The sequence below is a fragment of the Carcharodon carcharias genome, chromosome 2, assembly GCF_017639515.1.
Source record: "Carcharodon carcharias isolate sCarCar2 chromosome 2, sCarCar2.pri, whole genome shotgun sequence".
NCBI lineage: Eukaryota > Metazoa > Chordata > Chondrichthyes > Lamniformes > Lamnidae > Carcharodon > Carcharodon carcharias.
Genome location: NC_054468.1, coordinates 85,268,920 through 85,289,300, shown reverse-complemented (window position 1 = coordinate 85,289,300; position 20,381 = coordinate 85,268,920). Strand labels below are relative to the sequence as shown.

The following is a 20,381-nucleotide window of genomic DNA, read 5'->3' as shown; positions in this document are numbered from 1 at the left end:
TCAGGTTCCCTCAAATGATATTCCTTGACTTTTAAAGATGTTAGAATAACTGATCCATTAGACCATGGATTAAGTAATAAACAGTCAGACAGATTTATTAGATAATTAATTGATAAGTATGTACTATTAATGATAAACTGTTGAAATTCAGTAGTTACAAGATGGTCACTCTATTCACCTTTATGTAGTGTGGCTTGTAGGTGACCATGCATGAAGCGTCGCTCTGTCATATCTATAGGCAAGCAGGATTTTAGTTTTTGTGTTGGGATTCTGATGTCAGGGTCAAGTTGGGGTGGTTGGGGTGGGCGGGGGGGTGTGGTCACAACCCTGCACTGTGCGGGGAAACAGCCACCTGGCAAGGACTTCCCCAACATGGGAAATTAGTGGCCAGACAGAGTGATCACCTTTCAGTTAAGGATGGTGAGTAGGCTCTTGAAGCTGGAGGGCCAATAGGAGGCCCTGCAGTATGGATGAAACTGCGGCCTGCAGTTTAGGTAAGAGAGTGTGCTTCCAACTTGAGATGCACATTCTCCAACTAAACTTTTAAACTTAAAGACGCCCCCAGCAGCCAGGCCACCATTGTGGAGGGGAGAATCTGTGGTTGCAGCTGTGGCTAGGGAGACAGGGGATGTTGGGGGGTTGGAGGTTGGGGGGGTAATGGGGGGGCACACAGGCCGACTGGAAAACCCCTGTCAGCCTCTGACGATAGACCTTAGGCCATTTAATTACCTTAATTGACTATCTAAATTGCAGGTAGGTAGCACCACCGACCCCCATCTCGCCGTCAGGAAAAAGGTTCCGGGCGGGCTGGTGCCAGCAAACTGGCATACTGGATAGTGATGCCTGAACTTACCCACGCACCTCTGTGCTCACTCCCATCTGGTGGTAAAAATCCTGCCCCATCCCTTTGATGGCTTCAGAGCGATTGCCTGTTTTAAAAAGGCAGCTGAGGATTTTTTTTTAAATGGAAAGTGCAAATAAAATCTAATATTTTTCTCAACTCCAAAACAGATACGTGGATAACGGGGAGTTTGGAATGTGTTACACAGGCTAATAGAGAGCTGGAAGTGTGTAACATAGGAGAATAGATAGCGGAGAATACGTTGTACCGAATGAGTGAATGTGAGATTGTTATAGGAGTGTAACTGCTCTGTTCCCCGTATAAATGAATTGCATACCGAATAATTCATCGGATCTCCAATACAACTGGCCTCCAATGCCCCTTACCCATGTTCCAGGTTCCAATGAAGATGTTGATCATATCTGGCTCTGGAAAATCCGAATGTTTATTCTTCATCAGCTGCATAAGTTGGCAGAACGCTTCCCGCTTCTGGTAACAGGGAGACAGAGGTAAGTACAAAAACACCAGAGGCTCTGCTCAGTTTTTGTTTGATCTACATCTGCCTAAACAGCAGTCTTGAAGGGCCCACTGGAGGCTACTAAAGGAAAGGAATGTAATGTTTTTTATGCTTGCCACCACAGCAACGTAGCACTTGGATTCTTATCCACCCCCATTCACCACCCCTCCCCCATTCCTCTCCCCTCCTGAGACACTGCCTTTCCTATTCCCCTCCCCCTTCCAATTGCCTGCCCATCCTCATCACTCCTCCCCCCTTTTCTTCCCCTCACCCATTCACCCCAGTCTGTTTGTTCTCCGTTCACCCTACTCCCATTCATCTGCCCCTGCTCTTTCAGATTCCCCCTCCCATTCACCTCCTATTCACACCCCTCCCATTTACCAACCCCCACCACATCCGCACCCTTCTCGTGTTTGCAGTCCTATTTGTCCGCCTCCCATTCACCACTCTCCCATTTGCCTTCTTGAATCTGTTTGCCCCCCCTCCCATTCACCACTCTCTGCCACCACCCCGCTGCCCCACACCCACCCCCACCTCCAGTTTACCTTCCTCCTCATGCCTGGGACTTAACTGCAGGCCAGCTCCTTGTTGCAGCCAACCGAATTTTCCTGGGTACCTAAGAGCAAACCACTTTGGGACGTCCGATTGACATCTGCATCTTACTGCCACCATGCGATGAGGCCCAAGGCCCAGCAATCCTTGGGCCTTCATCTACAGCCCTGCATTCTAGAGTAAGACCAAACTCTTGGCCTGTGTATAACATAAACCCTCGCTGACCCAGATAGTGAGAGACAGTGATACTGTTACAGAGGGAACTTTCCTCTGTGTATAACTCACCTGGATGTCCTGTCCAATGTGTATCTTTCAACAAGAACAAAACAAAATGTGCCTTAAACAAGGAAAATGCCCAAGGTAATTTACAGAGGTGTAATCAGTCAAACAAACGAAAGGAGGACGAATTAGAAGGGGGTTTTAAGGAGAGTCTTTGAGAGACAGGCAGACAGATGGAAGGATTTCAGAAAATAATTCCAGAATATGGGGTCTGGATGGCTAAAGGGGTGGCTGCCAATGCGGGATTGAAAGGAAGTGGTATAGATGAAAACATAGTCAGAGGCACACAGGACCCTGAAGGGTTTATAGGGCTGTGGGTGGTGACAGAGATAGCGGTGGGGGGGTGGGGGGGGGGGTGTCAAGGCCAGAATTTTTAAATTGGAAGCTTTGGAGGACCATTGTTGATCAGTGAGCACAGGAGTGATGGGTGAATCGGTCAGTGCAGGAGAAGACCAGCAGGGATATGAATGAGCTAATGTTAATGGAGGGGTAAGGGAAGCCAGCCAATGACAGAAGTGGAATAGTCGAGTCTGGAGGTGACAAGAACATGGATGAGGCAGAGTGGTGGTGCCTGATGTGGCGGGTGGAAGTAGGCAGCCTTTGTAGTAAAGAGGAGTTGTGTCAGAAGTTCAGCTTGGGGTTAAATAGGGCACCAAATGTTCAGTTTGTGACAGTGACCAGGGAGGGGGTTGGGTTAGTGTAAGGAATTTGTTGCAGCTGGGTAGAAGACAATGGTTTATGTCTTCCTACTGTTTAACTGGAAGAAATAATTCATGCAGGACTGGGTGTCAGACAAACAATCCAACCATATGGAAGCATAGTTGACAATGTGGGTACAGGAAGAGAAGCTGTTGCTGGAGATGCTCTGACTACAATCATATGAGTGTCATCAAGCAAAGGGGATCTCGCTGAACTGGACAATGGGGAAGAGGTGTTGGGGAAGATGGTGTGAGAAATTGCATCCAAAGTTGCAGCAAAGGGCACTAAGGATGAGGCGGGATCATTTCCCATTGCCACAGCCACATAGGAACTTTGCCTTTGGGTCAATTTGAGTGTCGGGGGTGGAAGGTCGATGAGAGAGTTTCAAATACGGAGAGGCAAGAAAGATGGCTTTGGGCCATTACCCGTTGGAGTTTAGAAGAATGAGAGGTGATCTTATTGAAACATATAAGATCCTGACGGGATTTGGTAGGGTAGATACCGGGAGCTTGTTTCCACTTGTGGGAGAGACTAGAACCGGGGGATACTGTAAGAATAACAGGCCTACCATTTAAGACCGAGATGGGGAGAATTTTTTTTCTTTGAAAAGGTTGTTAGTCTGTGGAATTCTCTTCCCCAGAAAGCAGTGGAGGCTGGGCATTGAATTTATTCAAGGCTGAGTTAGATGGATTTTTGATAGACACGGGAGTCAACGATTATAGCAAAGTGGAGTTGAGACCACAACCAAATCAGCCATGAACTTATTGAATGGCAGAGCAGGCTCGGAGGGCTTCATGGCCTACTCCTGCTTCTAAATCTTACGTTCCTATGTTCCTATGGCCATAGATTTGAGAAGTGACAACATGTTCAAGGGCTTTGGAGAAGAAAGTCAGATTGCAGACGGACGATGGTTTGCAAGGAGAAAGAAGCCACAGTGGAGTTTTTGGAGCAAAAGGTGAGGACAAAGATTTTGAAAGGGAAGGGGATAATATCTGCAGAGAGGAAATCACTTGCAATGTCAGCTGGCTCAGGATTCAGGAAGGGAACTTGGATGGTCAGCAGTTCAGTGGGGATGAAGTCAAGGGAGCAGGGGGTGAGTCTCATTGAGAAGATGAGTTCAGAGTGGGTATGGGAAGAGGAAATCCTTTACCTTGATGAACACAGGGGAAATAAAATGACCATAATTAGAAAAAGAAATGGTTGGTTCATTGACTTTTCACTTTGATAGCAAGGTGCTCATGACAAACCTTAGAGTCAGTGAAGACATACTCCTTCCGTTGTGTTTTCTTCACCTCGGAGTCAATTATGATCACCAACTTATTCTGGAGCTTCTGCGATTTGATTAACTGTAAAACTGAGAAGGTAATGTTGGTGAGAGAAGGCAGGGGCAGTGACACTTCATTTCCTTCTTGAGTCACTTCGAGTGTTTGCGTTTCTGGTACCAGCAAGTGCCCAGACATAACCTGGATTGGCTCAGAGCCATTCCATTTAGTACATTTCACACAACCTGTCGCCTCATCTTCTAGACACAAAGTTCCTGTTTTCAGAATGTTGTTAAAACACAAACTCCAATGTTGTAACCATACAGATGCTCATGGAACAGCCAAGAGAAGTTACTAACAATATAGATATCCAAGGACCATTAGCTATCGCATCCTCAAGACAGCTAAGGAGTATCAGTAACCACACAGATACTCAGCAAAGCCAGAAGGCATCCGTAGCCATACAGTTGTGAAAGGCACCTTATTTCTCCACTCCACATCTTAGGAAACCATTGAATGGATAGCCAAACTAGATATCCCATTCTAAGCTTTACTCAACATTTGAAAATAGTACTACTAAACAGATACCATACAGAGTAGCCAGTAGATTCAGTGTAGTAATCATATGGAAATGATTTGGCAAACCAGACAACTGTAACTACAAACGTACCAGTTTTGTCAGTATGGTTCATGCCTTTGAGTCAGAGGTTGTGGATTTAAGTCCCACTCTCAAGACTTGAGCATATAATCTATGCCGACATTCCAGTGCAGTACTATGGGAGCGCTGCACCATCGGGATTGCTGATTTTGGATGAGATGTTAAACCTAGGTCCCATCTGCCTTTTTAGGTTGATGTAAAAGGTCCCATGCAATGAAGAGCAGGGGAGTTCTCCCTGATGTCCTGACCAATGTTTATCCCTCAACCAACATCACTAAAACAGGTTATCTGATCATTGTCACATTGCTGTTTGTGGAAGCTTGCTACCCACAAATTGGCTGCTGTATTTCTTACATTACACTAGTGACTGCACTTCAAAAATACTTAATTAGCTGTAAAAATTTTTGAGAGGTCCTGAGGTCGTGATAATGCAAATCTTTCTTTCCTACTGGGCATGAAAGGATCAATAACCAACATAACCCAGAAAGAACAGCAGCCATGTGGACTCCCTGGGTCAGCCAACAGATGTTAGTAACTGTACGTTAACAGCACAGCAAACTGGAGACAGCAGTAACTATAAGGATATGAAGAGGAAACACAGGGGTATCACAGGATAGAGAGAGGAAGATGATGGTCCTGTCATGACAAAAGCATACTAATGGATTTTTTTCCCTTTATTCTTTCATGAGACATGGGTGTCACTGGCAATGCCAGCATTTATTGCCCATTCCTAATTTCCTTCAATTGAGTGGCTTGCTGAGACATTTCAGAGAGCAGCTAAGAGTCAGCTACATTTCTGTGTGTCTGGAGTCACATCTGGGCCAGGGCCAGGCCCAGGCCAGGAAAGGACAGCAAATTTCCTTCCCAAAAAGGCATTAGTAAACCAGATGGGCTTTTAACAATAATAACTTCATGGTTACCATTACTGAGACTAGCTGTCAATTCTATATTTTATTAATTGAGTTTAAATTCCACCAGCTGTCCCCAAAGCATTAGCCTGGGCCTCTGGATTACTAGTCCAGTGAAATTACCACTACACCACCATCTCCCTCTGTGTACACCACCCTCTGATTATGCTGGTTTAGTGTGTGATCGGGGGCTATTTATATTTCTTAGTGTAGTGGGTGACAGCTGCACTGTATGTGCATTCTTGAGAGACATCTTCAGAGGAGGTAGAAAGAAGCAGTGGTGCAAATGCAGCCCTGGTTAGGCAGGAATGCAATGAGTGGAGATAGATGTTGTCATGACAGCAGACACAATGTCAGAGTGAGGACAAGCCACAACCTACAACTAACTATGGGCATATTGAACCTGTGTTTTTTAAAGAAATACAAGAAAAGACACTGATCAAAGCATGTCTGATACTGTAAAGGGACCCCTTTTGGAAAATTCCTATGTGGATTATACAGACAGACCTGTCCTGAGAGGACATGGAATTTCACACCTGAAGAGGTGTCAAGGCCTTTTTCAAACTGAGACACTTGAAAGGAAGGTATATAAAATTCAAAGGGCTGGACTTTTAAGCAGTGTTCCTGTGATGGCAATGGAAACTGCCCCCACTGCTACCTCACACTCCCCAGCTACATCAGACATCAGACATCCAAAAACCATCTCCTGTTGATTTATATGTCAGAATATGTCAAAAGGTTTCTGAGATGAAAGCAAAATGGATTTCGGATGCAAGACACGCCTATTCCCCTCCAGGAGTACACAGAGAAATGAGTTTAAATCTGGCTCTGAAAACCAGTGTTGGGCACAGCAGAAGAACAATGACAAAGAAGCAAGAAGGACACGTGTGTGTGTGTTTGTGTGTGTGTGTGTGTGTGTGTGTATCTGTGTGTGTGTGTGTCTCTCTCTCTCTTGCTGGGGACCAGTGTTTTACCAGAGAAAAGGAAACAGCAGGAGAAAAAGGACAGTCACCCCTGCAGAGGCAAGCAGATCATCTCTCTCTCTGGAAGCAATCAAAGGGTGTCTTCAACAGACTGCAAAACTGAACAAAGCCAACTCCAGAGTTCTACCAAAATCAGCTAACTTAACGACCGCAATGTTCCACAAGCCATGCCTCACAGACAAGTCGAGGATTTACTTGTATATTCATTTAACTTTTATTTGGACTCTTAACTCCTTATTTCTAATATTTGTGAGAGTGCGCATGTGTCGCGTCTTTTATTATTTTTCCTTGGGATTTAGTATCTGATAAACTGACTCTTTCTTTGACTCAACGAAACCTGGTTTTTATTGGCTCCTTGTTAAAAAGTAAATACTTTTGCACTGGAAAAGTTAAGCACGAAGGGGGTTTTGGGGGGGGGGGGGGGGGGGGGGGGGGGGGGGGGGGTGGGGGGGGTGGTGGTGGTGGGGTGTGGAGGGGTGGTGGTGGGAGTGGTGGAGATGGTGGGGATGGTGGTGGGGGGATGAATTTTAAACAAACCTTTGTTGTGACCAACTGAGGAGTTTGACAGAAGGGGGAGCCAGCTCATTCCTCCTCACCCAGTCATGACAACGTGAAAGGCTATTGATCAGAAATCTTACTTCTGTTGTGACTGTAAAACTTGTCTTCTGGCCCATCCTTTGATTTCTTGACAATTAATTTCCCGCTCTCTATGTCCACCTTCAAATGGATTTTTAAGAAAATTCCAAAACTGTCCAATTTCACCTGAAAAATAAGGGAATCCTCGTTATTAAATCTGAACTTTTTAGCTACCCCTTGCCTTCCTTTTGGTTGAACTCAAGCCAATTTTGCTGTTTGAAGAGAAGTTGGAGCTTGTAAATGAGGCTGGTCATTTGCAAGGACAGAGGGGTTGAGGGCAGGGTTTTTCTTAAAAGGGTGAGGGGGACCACTTTGAAAGATAACTTTGGAGAGGGCATGAGGGGAAGGTCTGCACAAACTTTCCACTTCTAAGCAACAACCTTTGACTATGTGATGTTAATGGAAAATGCTCGTTAGCAAAGAGTGCCTACCTCAAAAACAGGCGCAATTTCCAAATGTCGGTCTTGAACATCTGCATCTGGAGACGTAGGCTCATAATCTTTCACCTGTGCAATATAAATTAGGAAAAGAATGGGACAGGCATTATTGATCAGAGTGCTCCCATCCATATCTTATCTTGCCAATTTTGTCTCCTCTCCTAAGGTACTCCTCTCTCTTGTTGAATTCAGGTTCTACAGCATTTGTCCTCCCTCTGATACTTAACCCAAGTGCTCATTCTTCATTGTGTTGTGGAACTTCTGATGACAAGGGTATATAGTGCAGTGGTTGTGTTACTGGTTTAATAATAGACAGCTGGACTAATTATCCAGAGAATACAGGTTCAAATCCAACCTCGGTGGTTTGAGAATTTGAAATCATGGTTAAAAATCTGGAAATAAAGACTTGGAACACCCCAGCTGTTGTCTTTGCTGAGAGCATATTAAGTCATTTAGAGACCAAGGATAGTCACGTAGTGCTCCTGCATCATGTGGTTCAGTGCCATGCTGAGTGGTATATTTTCTGTACGTATCATAAGTGACCATCTAAGCTTAGTGATCCTAGGGTTGCACTGAGACACTGCTCAGGATATGGAGCACTGGACCATGATTTAATTAAATAGTTGTAATTTAATGCAGAACTAAAGTGAGTATTTTCACTATTGAGAAACCTTGATGATAGGCCAAGATCCAGATAAGTCAGAAACACTGAGGCGAGATCCGTATCTCTCCGACAATATGACCATCTGTGGACAAAGAGCTCAATACAGGCCAGGGATGGAACCCGAGGTCCTTTATGGTTTGTAAACAATGGAGCCACAGAACTGACTTTGAGATATATACCAGAATGGTTTTTAAACAATAAAGAGCGACTGCCAATCCTCATGAATGATTCTGGATAGGACTGGATGAGACAATATTGTTATATCCCTGTATATGAAGTCAATCTCCCACATTATCTCTGATAGTGCTCGGTAAATACCTGGTTCTCTATGGATGAAAGCACTCTGCTCAGTTCTTCAGCTATTGAAAGCAACCTTCTGACACCCACTTCAGAAGCAATCTAAAAAAAAAATCACAATTACCAATTAATGATTAATCAATGTTTCTCTTCTTCACATGTGAACACGTAGATTCATTTAATAGCAACTTCCTGTTAATTTTTCACTTGATTTATGGCTTGTGTGAGCATGAAACTCATGGACAGATAGTTCCCAATGAACAAGGAGATATCCCTGAGTGAATGGCGAGATAACCCTCAGGGAATGGAGAGATAATACTCAATAAACGGAGGGATAACCCTCAATGAACGGAGAGATAACCCTCAGTGAATGGAACGATAACCCTCAGTGAACGGAACGATAACCCTCAGTGAACGGAGCGATAATCCTCAGTGAACAGAGGGATAACCCTCAGTGAATGGAGCGATAACCCTCAGTGAACGGAGCGATAACCCTCAGTGAACGGAGCGATAATCCTCAGTGAACAGAGGGATAACCCTCAATGAACGGAGCGATAACCCTCAGTGAACAGAGGGATAACCCTCAGTGAATGGAGAGATCATTTCCATTGACCAATGAGCTAACCTTCAGTGAATTGAAATAAGACCCTAGAATTAATTCCTGTGAACAAACAGCTAGCCTCTAGAGATTTGGGAGGTAACACCTAGAGAATGGAGAGACAATCTCCCTGCTGTAGGACCTGTTACATCCAACTAAGAGGCCAGATGGGACCTTGAATTAATGTCTCATCGAAAAGACCGCATTCTCAGACAGTGCAACACATCCTCAGTAGTGCACCAAAGTGCCTTCCTAAATTATGTGCTGCACATGAAACTTGAGCCCACAACCTCCTGATTCAGAGTTGAAGGTGTGACCATTGGGTTACGGATAACAACCAAATGGGAAGTTGCAGGGAAAAGGGCAATAACAGCAGGGAAATGGAGAAATAGTCTTAGTAAGTGTAAGTGAATGTAATGGATGAAGGTGAGGATGGCAACTGCATGAGAGTTAAACACAAAATGGCTGTTATCCGTATTACCTCACTTCATAAGTGAATATCAGTCAGTGTACAGATATCTCCTTTATAACCTTCAAGATTATGTGGAGACCATTCATGGTGACACCCAGTGCACCAACAGCACACCAGAATGATTGGCTGTGATTTTACGGGTCAGCGGTGGTCTTGTCCACTGGCCAGAAAGTCGGGGGCCATCGGTCAGTCATGGAAACCCTGACTGCATTTCATGTTCATCAGGTAGCTAACTGTCTGCATTCCGCCCTTTTAAGGGATTAGGTCCCACCCCCAAGAGCTGCCAGCCAAACAGGTGTCCACCAGCTCTTCAGTCCTAGCAATGAAGTGCCAGTGATGATAGAGGAATGAAGGCAAGTTGAGACGTGGTCACTGGGGACAGTCAAGCAGGTCATGGCAAGGTGAATGAAGGTCATTCCTGAGTATGGGGGTGGAGGGAGGGGTGGGGGGACTCTTTTAGCATGGACGACCTTGCCACTGGGGAGTGGGTAGGGCACACAGGGTGCCCAATCAGGAGGGCTCTTCCCCACCAAACCTGCAAGGAGCCCGCCACAGCAGTCTCCTCATGGAGCTAAGTGCCTACCCGCTCCTGGTAACATACCAGTGGTGGCAGAAGGGCCTCTTCATTGGCCACTTAAGGGCGTCAATTGGCATAAGGTCAGGAAGGCCATCCATCACCTACCCAGCCCCTGGTAAAATACTAGGAGCGGCAGGAAGGTGGCAAACACAGAGACGCCCCCACCCCCCGCCCCCCAAACCATCCCAACTAACTTTATGCCCCACCCCATCTCACTGCACACTCCCTGTGGCCCTATAAAACCCTGGCCAACATGACTAAAATCAGATGACTTAAAGGTTTAAATCTGAAGGAATAAGTAATACTAGACATTAGAGCAGCAGATGACACCAGGGGAATGAACAAAGAGTCTGACAGAATAAGATCGTCCCAAGGATTTATCAATTATCAAGCACCACGGCGGTTGCCAACTCTAGCTAGATGTATTCCTGGAGGTTTGGTCACCTGACTTCCCATATGTAACCACCCCACACAGTCAAACAGCCATTTTTACTCTCCAATATATTTATGACTAATAAATAAAAGGTGAAAAAAATGAAAATAACTTGCAATTTCTTTAATGCCCCTTTAATTGCCCATCAGCAGTGTCCTGGAAATTAATCTCCATTCCTGGAGACTCTAGGGCAGTCCTGGAGTGTTGCCAGCCACTGGAAACCAGTTCAGTAATAAGTCAATGCTGTACAGGAATGCAAAGGAGGAAGCTGGAAGGTGGAAAGTGTAAGAAGAGAAGGCATTGTTTCGTGTAGCCAGTTACCACCGAGCAACAGCAGAAGGCTGTGACTGTCTGTGGTGGTTGATACAGGTTGAGATTAGGTTCCAATACAGGCTGCGCTGCAGCCTCATTATAGATGAAAACACATGTTCCTGCTTCCAGCTGCTCATCCAGGAAAACCTTTTGGCAATCCGCCCAGCCACAAGGTTGTGTAACACAAAAACTGGCCCTTTTATAGTCGCGGACCATAAACCAATCAGGTTTTGAGAGAAATGAAGTTAGCTGAATGCCTGACAGAGACACCAGTGGCAGTAGTCAGGAAACACAGATTTTTGATAGACCAGGGAGTCAAGGGTTATGGGGAGCAGACAGCAAAGTGGAGTTGAGAGACAAACACATTAGCCATGACTTTACTGAATGGCAGAGCAGACTCGAAGAGCTGAATGGCCAACTCCTGTTCTTAAATCCTACCATTCAGATCTCCAGTAAAGCCTGCTTTCTAAACAGACGTAGCCTGCAGGTTGACCGAGAAGGTAAAGTCCAAAAAAGGCAACAAAAAAAATTAAACTGATGGGAAATTTCAGGTTGTTTTTTAGCAGGCTTGCTCACAGTTCTTGCTGTGACTCAATGCGCAGCATGCTTTCCTCAGAATCAGAAAGTCCCAGGCTCTACATCCCATTCTAAACACCTAAGCATAAAATCAAGGCTGCATGACCATTCCACTGTCGCACTGAGGGAGTGTTGCATGGTCAGAGGGGTTGTCTTTCTAACGAGACATTAAACTGAGATCTTACCTGCCATGTCAAATGCAGTAAAAAAAATCCCATGACACTATTTTTTTCCAGGAGACCACAGGGTCCTGCCCAATATTTATCCCTCAACCAACATCACTAAAAACAGACTATTGCTGTTTCTGGGATCTTGCTGTGTGCAAATTTGGCTGCCGCATTTCTTGCGTTACAACAGTGATGCTTCAAACAAAGACACTTGATTAGTTGCTTTTGGATGTTGTGAGATTGTGAAAGGCGCTATATAAATGCAAGTCTTTCTTTCTAACTTTTTGGACGTCTCTTTTTCTGAGGTGTTGACCAACTATAATTGGCCCACTGCTGTGATGGTTTCAATGGGTAAATGCACTTTCCAATGTTGAACACAGCAAACTGCAGGGTTTTCACTCCAAGCCCATACTAAGTGGGCTGCTCTCAGCTGAAAGAGAAAGGGGTTATGATTTGTCTCTTTAGCCACCCTGCATCAGGGACCAAATCCCTGGGGTTGGGGTGGAGGAGGAGGGAGCAAGAGGTCAGACTTCACTATCCTCTGTATTAGCAACCATAGGGAGCGGTTGATGAGATTAGTTTAGCTGCATTTAAGGGAAGTTAGACAAGGACATGAGGGAGAAGAGAGTAGAGGGTTACACTGATAGATTTACACGAGGAAAGATGGGAGGAGGCATGGACTGGTTGGGCTGAATAGACTGTTCCTGTGCTGTATATTCAATGTAATGTAATGCACCCACTGAAAAATGCACAGGGGCTATCAGCGATGCCCTACACAGGCAAATAGACCGCTGCTAGTTTACAAATGAGCAAGTAAGGCAACCAACCACAGAACACACCCAGCCTAAAGGTCACCAGCCTCAGAAGGCCAGGAGCAGCAGAGGGGTAGTAATTGATTTACAGTTCTTGTGGGGAACCTAACTGGATATTGCAGTTTCATTTTGGGAAGAACAGAATAGTTTGCGAAGCAGCAAGGGAAGCTGCATGTGACACTCATTCATTATTGGCCAAGACTTCCCTTGAGCTATTTTTACTGAGGCTTATGTGGCTGGTTGCTGAGCATCAAAGGAGAACAACATGCAAACCCTCTTCTGCCGAGCTGCAGTGAGATTCAAAGAGATTAGTGTTTATTTTTAGAAAAGGCGTTAATTTTAAAGATAGCTGCAGCAGGAAATGCTGAAAGGTGCTTCAGATAACATTCCGTCTGGAAGTGAAACAGAGACAAGTTCGACAGGAACAGGTTCTAAGCAAAACTTAGGGAAGTTGAGTTTGCTCCTTTTGCAAAAAGGGGAGACTTTCAGTTGATCCTAATGGAAGATTCTGAAGGGAATGAACAAATCTGATCCAGACAAACCAGTCCTGGTGATAACTGAATAAAAAGTATCAGCATTAATGTAAAAAAACGTCCAATCCTTTACTGGTAAACTAACTAGGGGATTTAAGGAACACCTGCTAAGCCAACATGGGACAGTTAGGAAAGGAGCTCAAATGCTTGGTCAATATGATGGAATCTTCTAAGGCTTCTACAGATGAGGCGGAGGGACTGAAGGAAGGAGTTGCAGAGACAGTTCCAGGACAAAGCAACCCACTTGATTAGCACCCCATTCACTATCTTAAACACTCATTCCCTCCACCACTGACGGACAGAGGCAGCAGTGTGTACCATTTACAAGATGCACTGCAGAAACTCATCAAGGCTCCTTTGACAGCTCCTTCCAAACCCATGACCTCTACCACAAGGCCAAGGGCAGCAGATAGATGGGAACTGAACCATCTGGAAGCTCCCCTCCAAGTCACTCACCATCCTGACTTGGAAATATATCGCCGTTCCTTCACTGTCGCTGGGTCAAAATCCTGGAACTCCCTTCCTAGCAGCACTGTGGGCGTACCTACACCACATGGACTGCAGCGGTTCCAGAAGGGAGCTCACCACCCACTTTCTCAAGGGCAATTAGGGATGGGCAATAAATGCTGGCCCAGCCAGTGATGCACGTACCCAGTCAATGAGTAAAAAATAAAGTATGGCCAAGGCAGCTCAAGGCTCTGTCACTAATGGCAAGGAGGATGAACTGAAGGGACTACAGGATGCAAGAAGCAGCAGGGATAGAGCAGATAAAGCCTTGAAAGGATTTGAAGATTTTTAATTCAACATGTTGAGGGGCAGGTAGTCAGAGAAAACACGGTGATGGGCAAATAAGATTTAAAGCAGTACAGGATATCACTGACTGACTTTGCACAAGTTACAAATAAGTTAATTAGGAGTATGAAGGAAAATCAGATGGACCTTTTTAGCCCAATGACAAGCAACATGTGGATAAATGTACCGGGGGAAGGACACTGAAGCAGATAGGGTAAATGGGGGTCAAATTATATGTGCTTCAGGAGAAAGAAGGAATTGAGGGTTATGGTGAGAAGGCAGGCACGTAGGTTTGAGGGATATGGGTGAGTGGGTGGATAGGTGGGTGTGAGGGATATGTTGGAAACATGGGCCTGAATTTTTTAGTCAGCATGCAGGGGCGAGCTTGACACGCTGGCACGTATAATGATGCACGATGACGTTGGGCGAGCATCCTGACATCATCGCTCTGTTTCGAGATGTTTCGCTTGGCGGGCGCATGCTGGAGTCAGCTGTGCGCCCGCCAATATTTAAACGGCCGATTAATGACACGAAGGAAGTAATTAAGGTCATTGTTTATGCTGTCTATCCAACCTTAAGGTACCTTATTTATTTCAAAAGCACTTCAATTTCCCTGAGGCAGCGTGTGAGAAAGCGCTGGCCCCGACTCTTTCTCCTACCCCCGCCTGCACAGATCGCGCTGAGCGCTACCGGCTCACATCTCATGCTGAGCAGGCCTTAATTGGCCTGTCCACATAAAATGGTGGCGTGGAACCAATCGCGGGTGGCGGTCGGCTCTGTGACTGACCCTGCCCACTCCCGCCGAGCCCACCCGTCAACTAAAAATTTCTGGCCATTGAAGGGTATGGTGAAAGGCTGGGCAGGTAGCATAGCTGTTGTGTTATAGAGCTAGTAATCCAGAGGCCTGGTCTAATGATCCAGAGACATGCGTTCAAATCTCACCATGACAGCTGGGGGAATCTAAATTCAGTAAGTAAATAAACCTGGAATTAAAAAGCTAGTCTCAGTAATGGTGACCATGAAACTACTAGATTGTTGTTAAAGATCCATCTGGTTCACTAATGTACTTTAGGGAGGGAAATCTGCAGTCCTTATGGTCTGGTCTATGTGACCGTAGACTTGCAACAATGTGGTTGGCTCTTAACTGTTCTCTGAAAGGCCTAGCAAGCTACTCAACTGTCTAGAAGGCAGCTCACCACCACCTTCTCAAGTGCAACTAAGGTTGGGCAATAAACACTGGCCTTGCCAGTGAGGCCCACATCCTGTGAATGAATGAATAAAGAATATGGTAATAGGTGAGGGATATGGTGAGAAGTTGGGATTGAAAGGCAGATGGGACAGATCTATAAAAAAATGAGGAGGCCTGTTGGGTCCAATGAGATGGTTTATCCTTCTAAAAAAAAATTCTGTTTATAGGCAAGGTGGCATTTGGAAACAGCAGAGAATGTTGCGGGTTAAGGATGGGTTTAAATGCCATCCATGTGATGTTGCTGCAGATTACAAGCCCTGGCATGCCCCAGCATACATCTCAGGGGCACAGTTAGTCTCTCCGGCGATAGGTCAGATCTTAGAGCTTGGGCTGAACAAACAGAAACAGCTGCCTCGCAAGAAAAACATTTCCTGTTTTCTGTCAGCTTCAGGTGGAATCCGACCTGTCTGCAAATTAAAAAAAACTGTTCCAATCTCAATTTTTAAAAAAACTTGTTTTTTATGTACAGTGCCTTATTAAATCACTCAGGAACATCTCAAAGTCATTCACGAATAACGAATTACCTTGAAGTGTAATTACACTGTTGTTCATTAGCTGAGAAGCGAAGCCATTTTGTACATTTGATGAATTTGGGAGGAGTTCTATCCAGACTGGTGGCACTACCAGCTGGTCAGATGGGCTGAAAACTCGACATGCCTGTGGGCAGAATAAACATAGCAGGCCCCAGGCCTGTTATGCAGGAACCAATTACCTCAGCACTTTGCTTCAGCGGCATAACATGAAGCAACCTCACCATGTCAGGATTGGCACTGGCGATGCACTGTTTGCCTCTGGAGGACTGACTCCATTGGTACACTGGCCATTTTCCTCAGTTTCCTACATTACAACATTCATTAACACTTCAAAAACATTTTATTGGCTGTAAAGCACTTTGGGATATCACAACGTCATAAAAGGCGCCACAGAAATGCAAGTCTTTCTTTTCTGTGAAGGGGGTGTCAAGGAGCACAATGCATCCCCTCTCCGGGGAGAGATATGAGAATGTTACAGAAAATGAAAAGGAGACAAATGAATCAAAATGGAGAAGGGATTGTGAAAGAAAAATCCTTTGATCTCTCCATGAAAATAGAGTCATGTACCATCATCAAAATATTCACAGTAATTATGAAACATGAGGTGTGTTTGTTGCTATGGATCACCATCTGATTTCATGTCAGCCCAGATCCCAGCAGAACAGGAGAGCCTAGGGGCATTTGAACTGTTATTTCTGTACAGTTAAACTCAGTGGGGAGCACTGGTTAGGTGTTTGCATCAAATTGATTGGCGTGTGGTCTTGCCATAAGCAGAAATGGAACACAAACAGAATGTGTGGAACTGTGAAGCCTGCAACTTACGATGTACATGCAACTCACCTGGGCCCTTGTGCCTGTGTTTTTGACAAGATTTTCCCTTCTGACCTGCTGCAGACAGAAAATAAGGAACATTCCCAAAATTTATCCCACAGGCAGGCAAAAACAATCAATGGGTGGAGTTGTCCCAGATTTGCACTAAGTGCGGTAGTGGGCCAGTAAAACGACGTTTTACCTGCCAGCCGCAATGGCGGGTTTTCATGCAGTATCATCCCGAACCCGCTGCATTAATTATGCATTCCCAGGAAACACACCATTTTGATGGTGGGTGGGCTCCAATTCGCTTGCCACGCCATCACCTCGCTGCTTCATCACGCCAGGCACCACATTTAAAGTACAGCCACACTCAGTGCTTCCAGCCCAGGACTGCAGAAAAGAAGACATGGCCCTGAAAGCCAAGAAGACTGCAGCCCTTGAGTGCCTTTTGGATGCCGTGGAGGCCCACTGTGATGTCCTCTAACACCACTCTGGCTGCAGGAGGGGCAGCAACATTACCACTCGGGCTTGGTAGGCAATGGCAGTGGTGATCAGTGCCAATGCTGCACAGAAGAGGTTGGCCATCCAATGCAGATTGAGGATGAATGATCTCATCCATGCAGCCAGGGTATAGCAACCATCTCATCACTCTACACTCACATATTCAAGCCCCTCACACATTCACTGGCATCTCACTCACTGACAGCTCAAGGGACATCACCACCCATTCTCACACACATACCCTCACATGTCCACCTGGTCTCATCTCCTCTAGAGACTGCCTCCTCAGCCCTTACCATCTTGAGGCCACTTGCACAGATCAGCATGTGTCCCCACACGAATCCTGGGATAACCTCCTTCCCCAGTACAGCCCTCACCCTGCAGCCTCTTCCTTGCCTGAGTCCACTTCTTCCCCCCCCTTCCTCAAGCAAGACCTTGTCCTGTGGCCATTAAAAAGCCACTCACATACGGCTGATCTGGTAGGTAGAGATCTACCCATGAGCCCCCCTAAAAGTGATATGGTGCTGTCTGTGAAGCCTGGTGCTCGTAATGATATGCTGATGTGTTACATACATGGTTCCCAAAGGCCCATTGGCGGGCAGAGCAGACTATCGCAAACTGGTTTCACAAAATTGTGAAACTGATTTTGGCCTTCTCGTCATATTGTCCGTTCACGCCACCAAACATGCCCAACAATGGCGGGAATGGAAAATCCCGGCCTACGGCAGAATTTTTCATATGGCAGGCGGGCTCGGCGGGAGTGGTCTTGGAGCTGATCGCTGCCCGCAATTGGCTCCATGCCGCCATTTTACATGGGCGGGCCAATTAAGGCCCACCCAGCATAATATGCGGCTGGTAGTGCTCAGCGCTACCTCTGCTGAAAGGGGTAGGTGGGAGAGTCGGGGCCAGGGGTCTTCCACACATGCGTGTGAAAGAGTGCTTCAATCTCCCTGAGGCACGGAGCTGCCCAAGGGAGATTGAATCGATGTTCAAAAAATTAAATAAAAGGCTTATAAATTGATTTGAACATGTCCCATCAACATGACTGTGTCACATGAGATGGGACATGTTTTCATATTTACGAAAAATGTTTTGTTTATTTAATAAAAGCTTTCGGACACCTCACCCCGCTCGTGGATGAGGTTTCCGAAAAATGCTTGGCTTTCTCCTGCCCGTCAACACACGCCCGATATCATCACGTGTCATTTTACGCATTCGTGTGTTGGGCCTGCACCCGCATGCCAACTAAAAATTCTGCCCTATGAGTAATGCAGATATGGGGGAATATGGGAATTCTCCTTGCTGGGATGGGGATATCTCATTGCATATTCTTTCCTTTAGCAGAGGTATAAAAGCTGCACTTGTTAATTTGTGTTTCAATGTGTCTAAAAGTTGCTGCTAATTATATGAAAATGGATTAAAGACATATTAACCTTTTCCCAATGTCAAGAGGTCATCAGGATCTCATTGCATCACTAGGACCCTGACTACAGTTTAACTTGGGGACTCAAGTGGCCAAGACACCAAAGCCTTAAGGCTGGGATAAAGTAGGATAGTAGCTGTTGCAAAGGACAAAAATGCCCTGCAGATCAGCAGAAACCGTTTCCTTTGTGGAGAAGGAGCAAGAGTTCTCCTCTATCCTCTCACAAGGAGATTCACGGTCTCCCTGCCCTGGTCTCTCCATCACCCTCTTTCCTGTTGTGATACACTCCTGTAACCTCCTGCTCGCCACTTAGCTGCAAGTCTGCCAGAAGTGAGTTGAGAGCTAGAACTTAAAATAGTCCAGGCCTGAAACATGTGAAACCGCAGAGGTAAGATAGAATAACGGCTATGATCTTATTGTGTAGCAGAGCATTCGCGAAGGGCCAAATAACCCATTCCATCCTATTTCCTATTTTCTTTTGTCCTTGAGTCCCATTTCCCAGCACTCCCAAAACTTGTTTGGCATTCAAATCAACCTCATTGTGTTGAAACGTTAGCAAATCGCTGTAAGTGTGTACATTATAATGGTACCCTACCTGACCCTGCAAGCTTTCTCCAGGAGGTGGCTGATTGCTGAGCAGACTCTGGGATGTCTCCAATGCTGACATTGTCTGGATCAGCTCACTTGAAACACAAACACAATGGTTCATAGTAGGCAGTACAGTGTTGGACAATTTTCCTTCAACCCTTGCATTAACCGATAAGAACAAATTGTCTGGAGTCACAAGGCATGGCAGAGAGGTGGCAGAAGAACATGGCAGAGAGATGTGCAGCTAAAGTCTGTGAGTGCCGTGTCCAGGAATGTGAATGTCAAGCTGCTTGATAGCTCAACGGGTAAGGCACTGTGCAGAGCGGTACTCCACAATACAGGTTCTAGGTCTGATGCCTGATGTATGCTGAGTTACTGATTTTAGCTATGACCGGAGTCGAGGCAGTCAGACTGATTCTCCCCCAGGAACACAGCAGCCAGTCAGGGTTCCTGCCCTTGATCGGTGTCCAGTCACTCCTGTTGGAAAGTATGGACACTGGACAAGGAACGAGGTGCCAGAAGATGGTCATCACCAGGGAAAACCATACACCGGTAAGAGTCAGCTCCTTCAGGAGAGTAAATGGGTAGGGATAAAAACCCACAGTGCAGGCAAACATAGGTGCCCCCACTAGCACTTGGGAAACCCTTCACTTCCCCCCCCCACCCCCGAAGAAGAATAAGTAATAACACCAAATTTTACAGAAAGCAGAGGGACAACTAGACATAAGATGTAGATATGGAAAATTTAAGGCACTCTTACAATTCAATCCAGTCCCCACAATATTTTCTCCACTCTCCCTGACTTTCTCCTTCTGTCACTGAACCCATATCTTCTTATGACCAGGCCTTTGTCTCTGAAGTGGTTGGGCCTGGACATGTCTTCCATTTATCACCAAGAAGCCTGGTTTCCTCTTTTACACCACATGCTTGCTTTCCCCTCACCAGCTTGTAACTTTCTATAAAGACCAGGTTTTCCCCAGGCTTGAATCCCTTTCCCATATCTGGAGAGACTCTCCTACCTCTGCCTTACACTGATACAAGAGAAAGCTTGTCTGCTGGGTGACCCCTATCTCAACTCTAACCTTCAAACTCCTCTTACCAGGATACCTTTCCCAACTCTTTTTTATCAGTTTTACACCAGTCATTGGTCTTCTGAACATTCTTAATCGGTTCCTCCTAAATGTTAAATATCTCATCCAACACAGTCTCCCTCCTCACTACACTGTCACTGTGATGAAATCAAGACTGAGTACATATCTCCTGATCCAA

General features: G+C 45.7%; 1 protein-coding gene across 3 annotated transcripts in view; it reads right to left on the bottom strand.

The window, feature by feature from the left end:
- The window catches only part of inpp5d (inositol polyphosphate-5-phosphatase D), a 163,206-nt gene that overhangs the window by 87,055 nt on the left and 55,770 nt on the right, over positions 1-20,381 (bottom strand). For all 3 annotated transcript variants that reach the window (XM_041182271.1, XM_041182278.1, XM_041182286.1), the window contains exons 6-11: positions 19,120-19,207; positions 8,755-8,835; positions 7,767-7,841; positions 7,338-7,461; positions 4,136-4,242; positions 1,228-1,330 (exon numbers count right to left, since the gene is read on the bottom strand). In XM_041182271.1, coding sequence (XP_041038205.1) covers positions 1,228-1,330; positions 4,136-4,242; positions 7,338-7,461; positions 7,767-7,841; positions 8,755-8,835; positions 19,120-19,207 — 578 coding nt within the window. The remainder of the gene's footprint in view (positions 1-1,227; positions 1,331-4,135; positions 4,243-7,337; positions 7,462-7,766; positions 7,842-8,754; positions 8,836-19,119; positions 19,208-20,381) is intronic.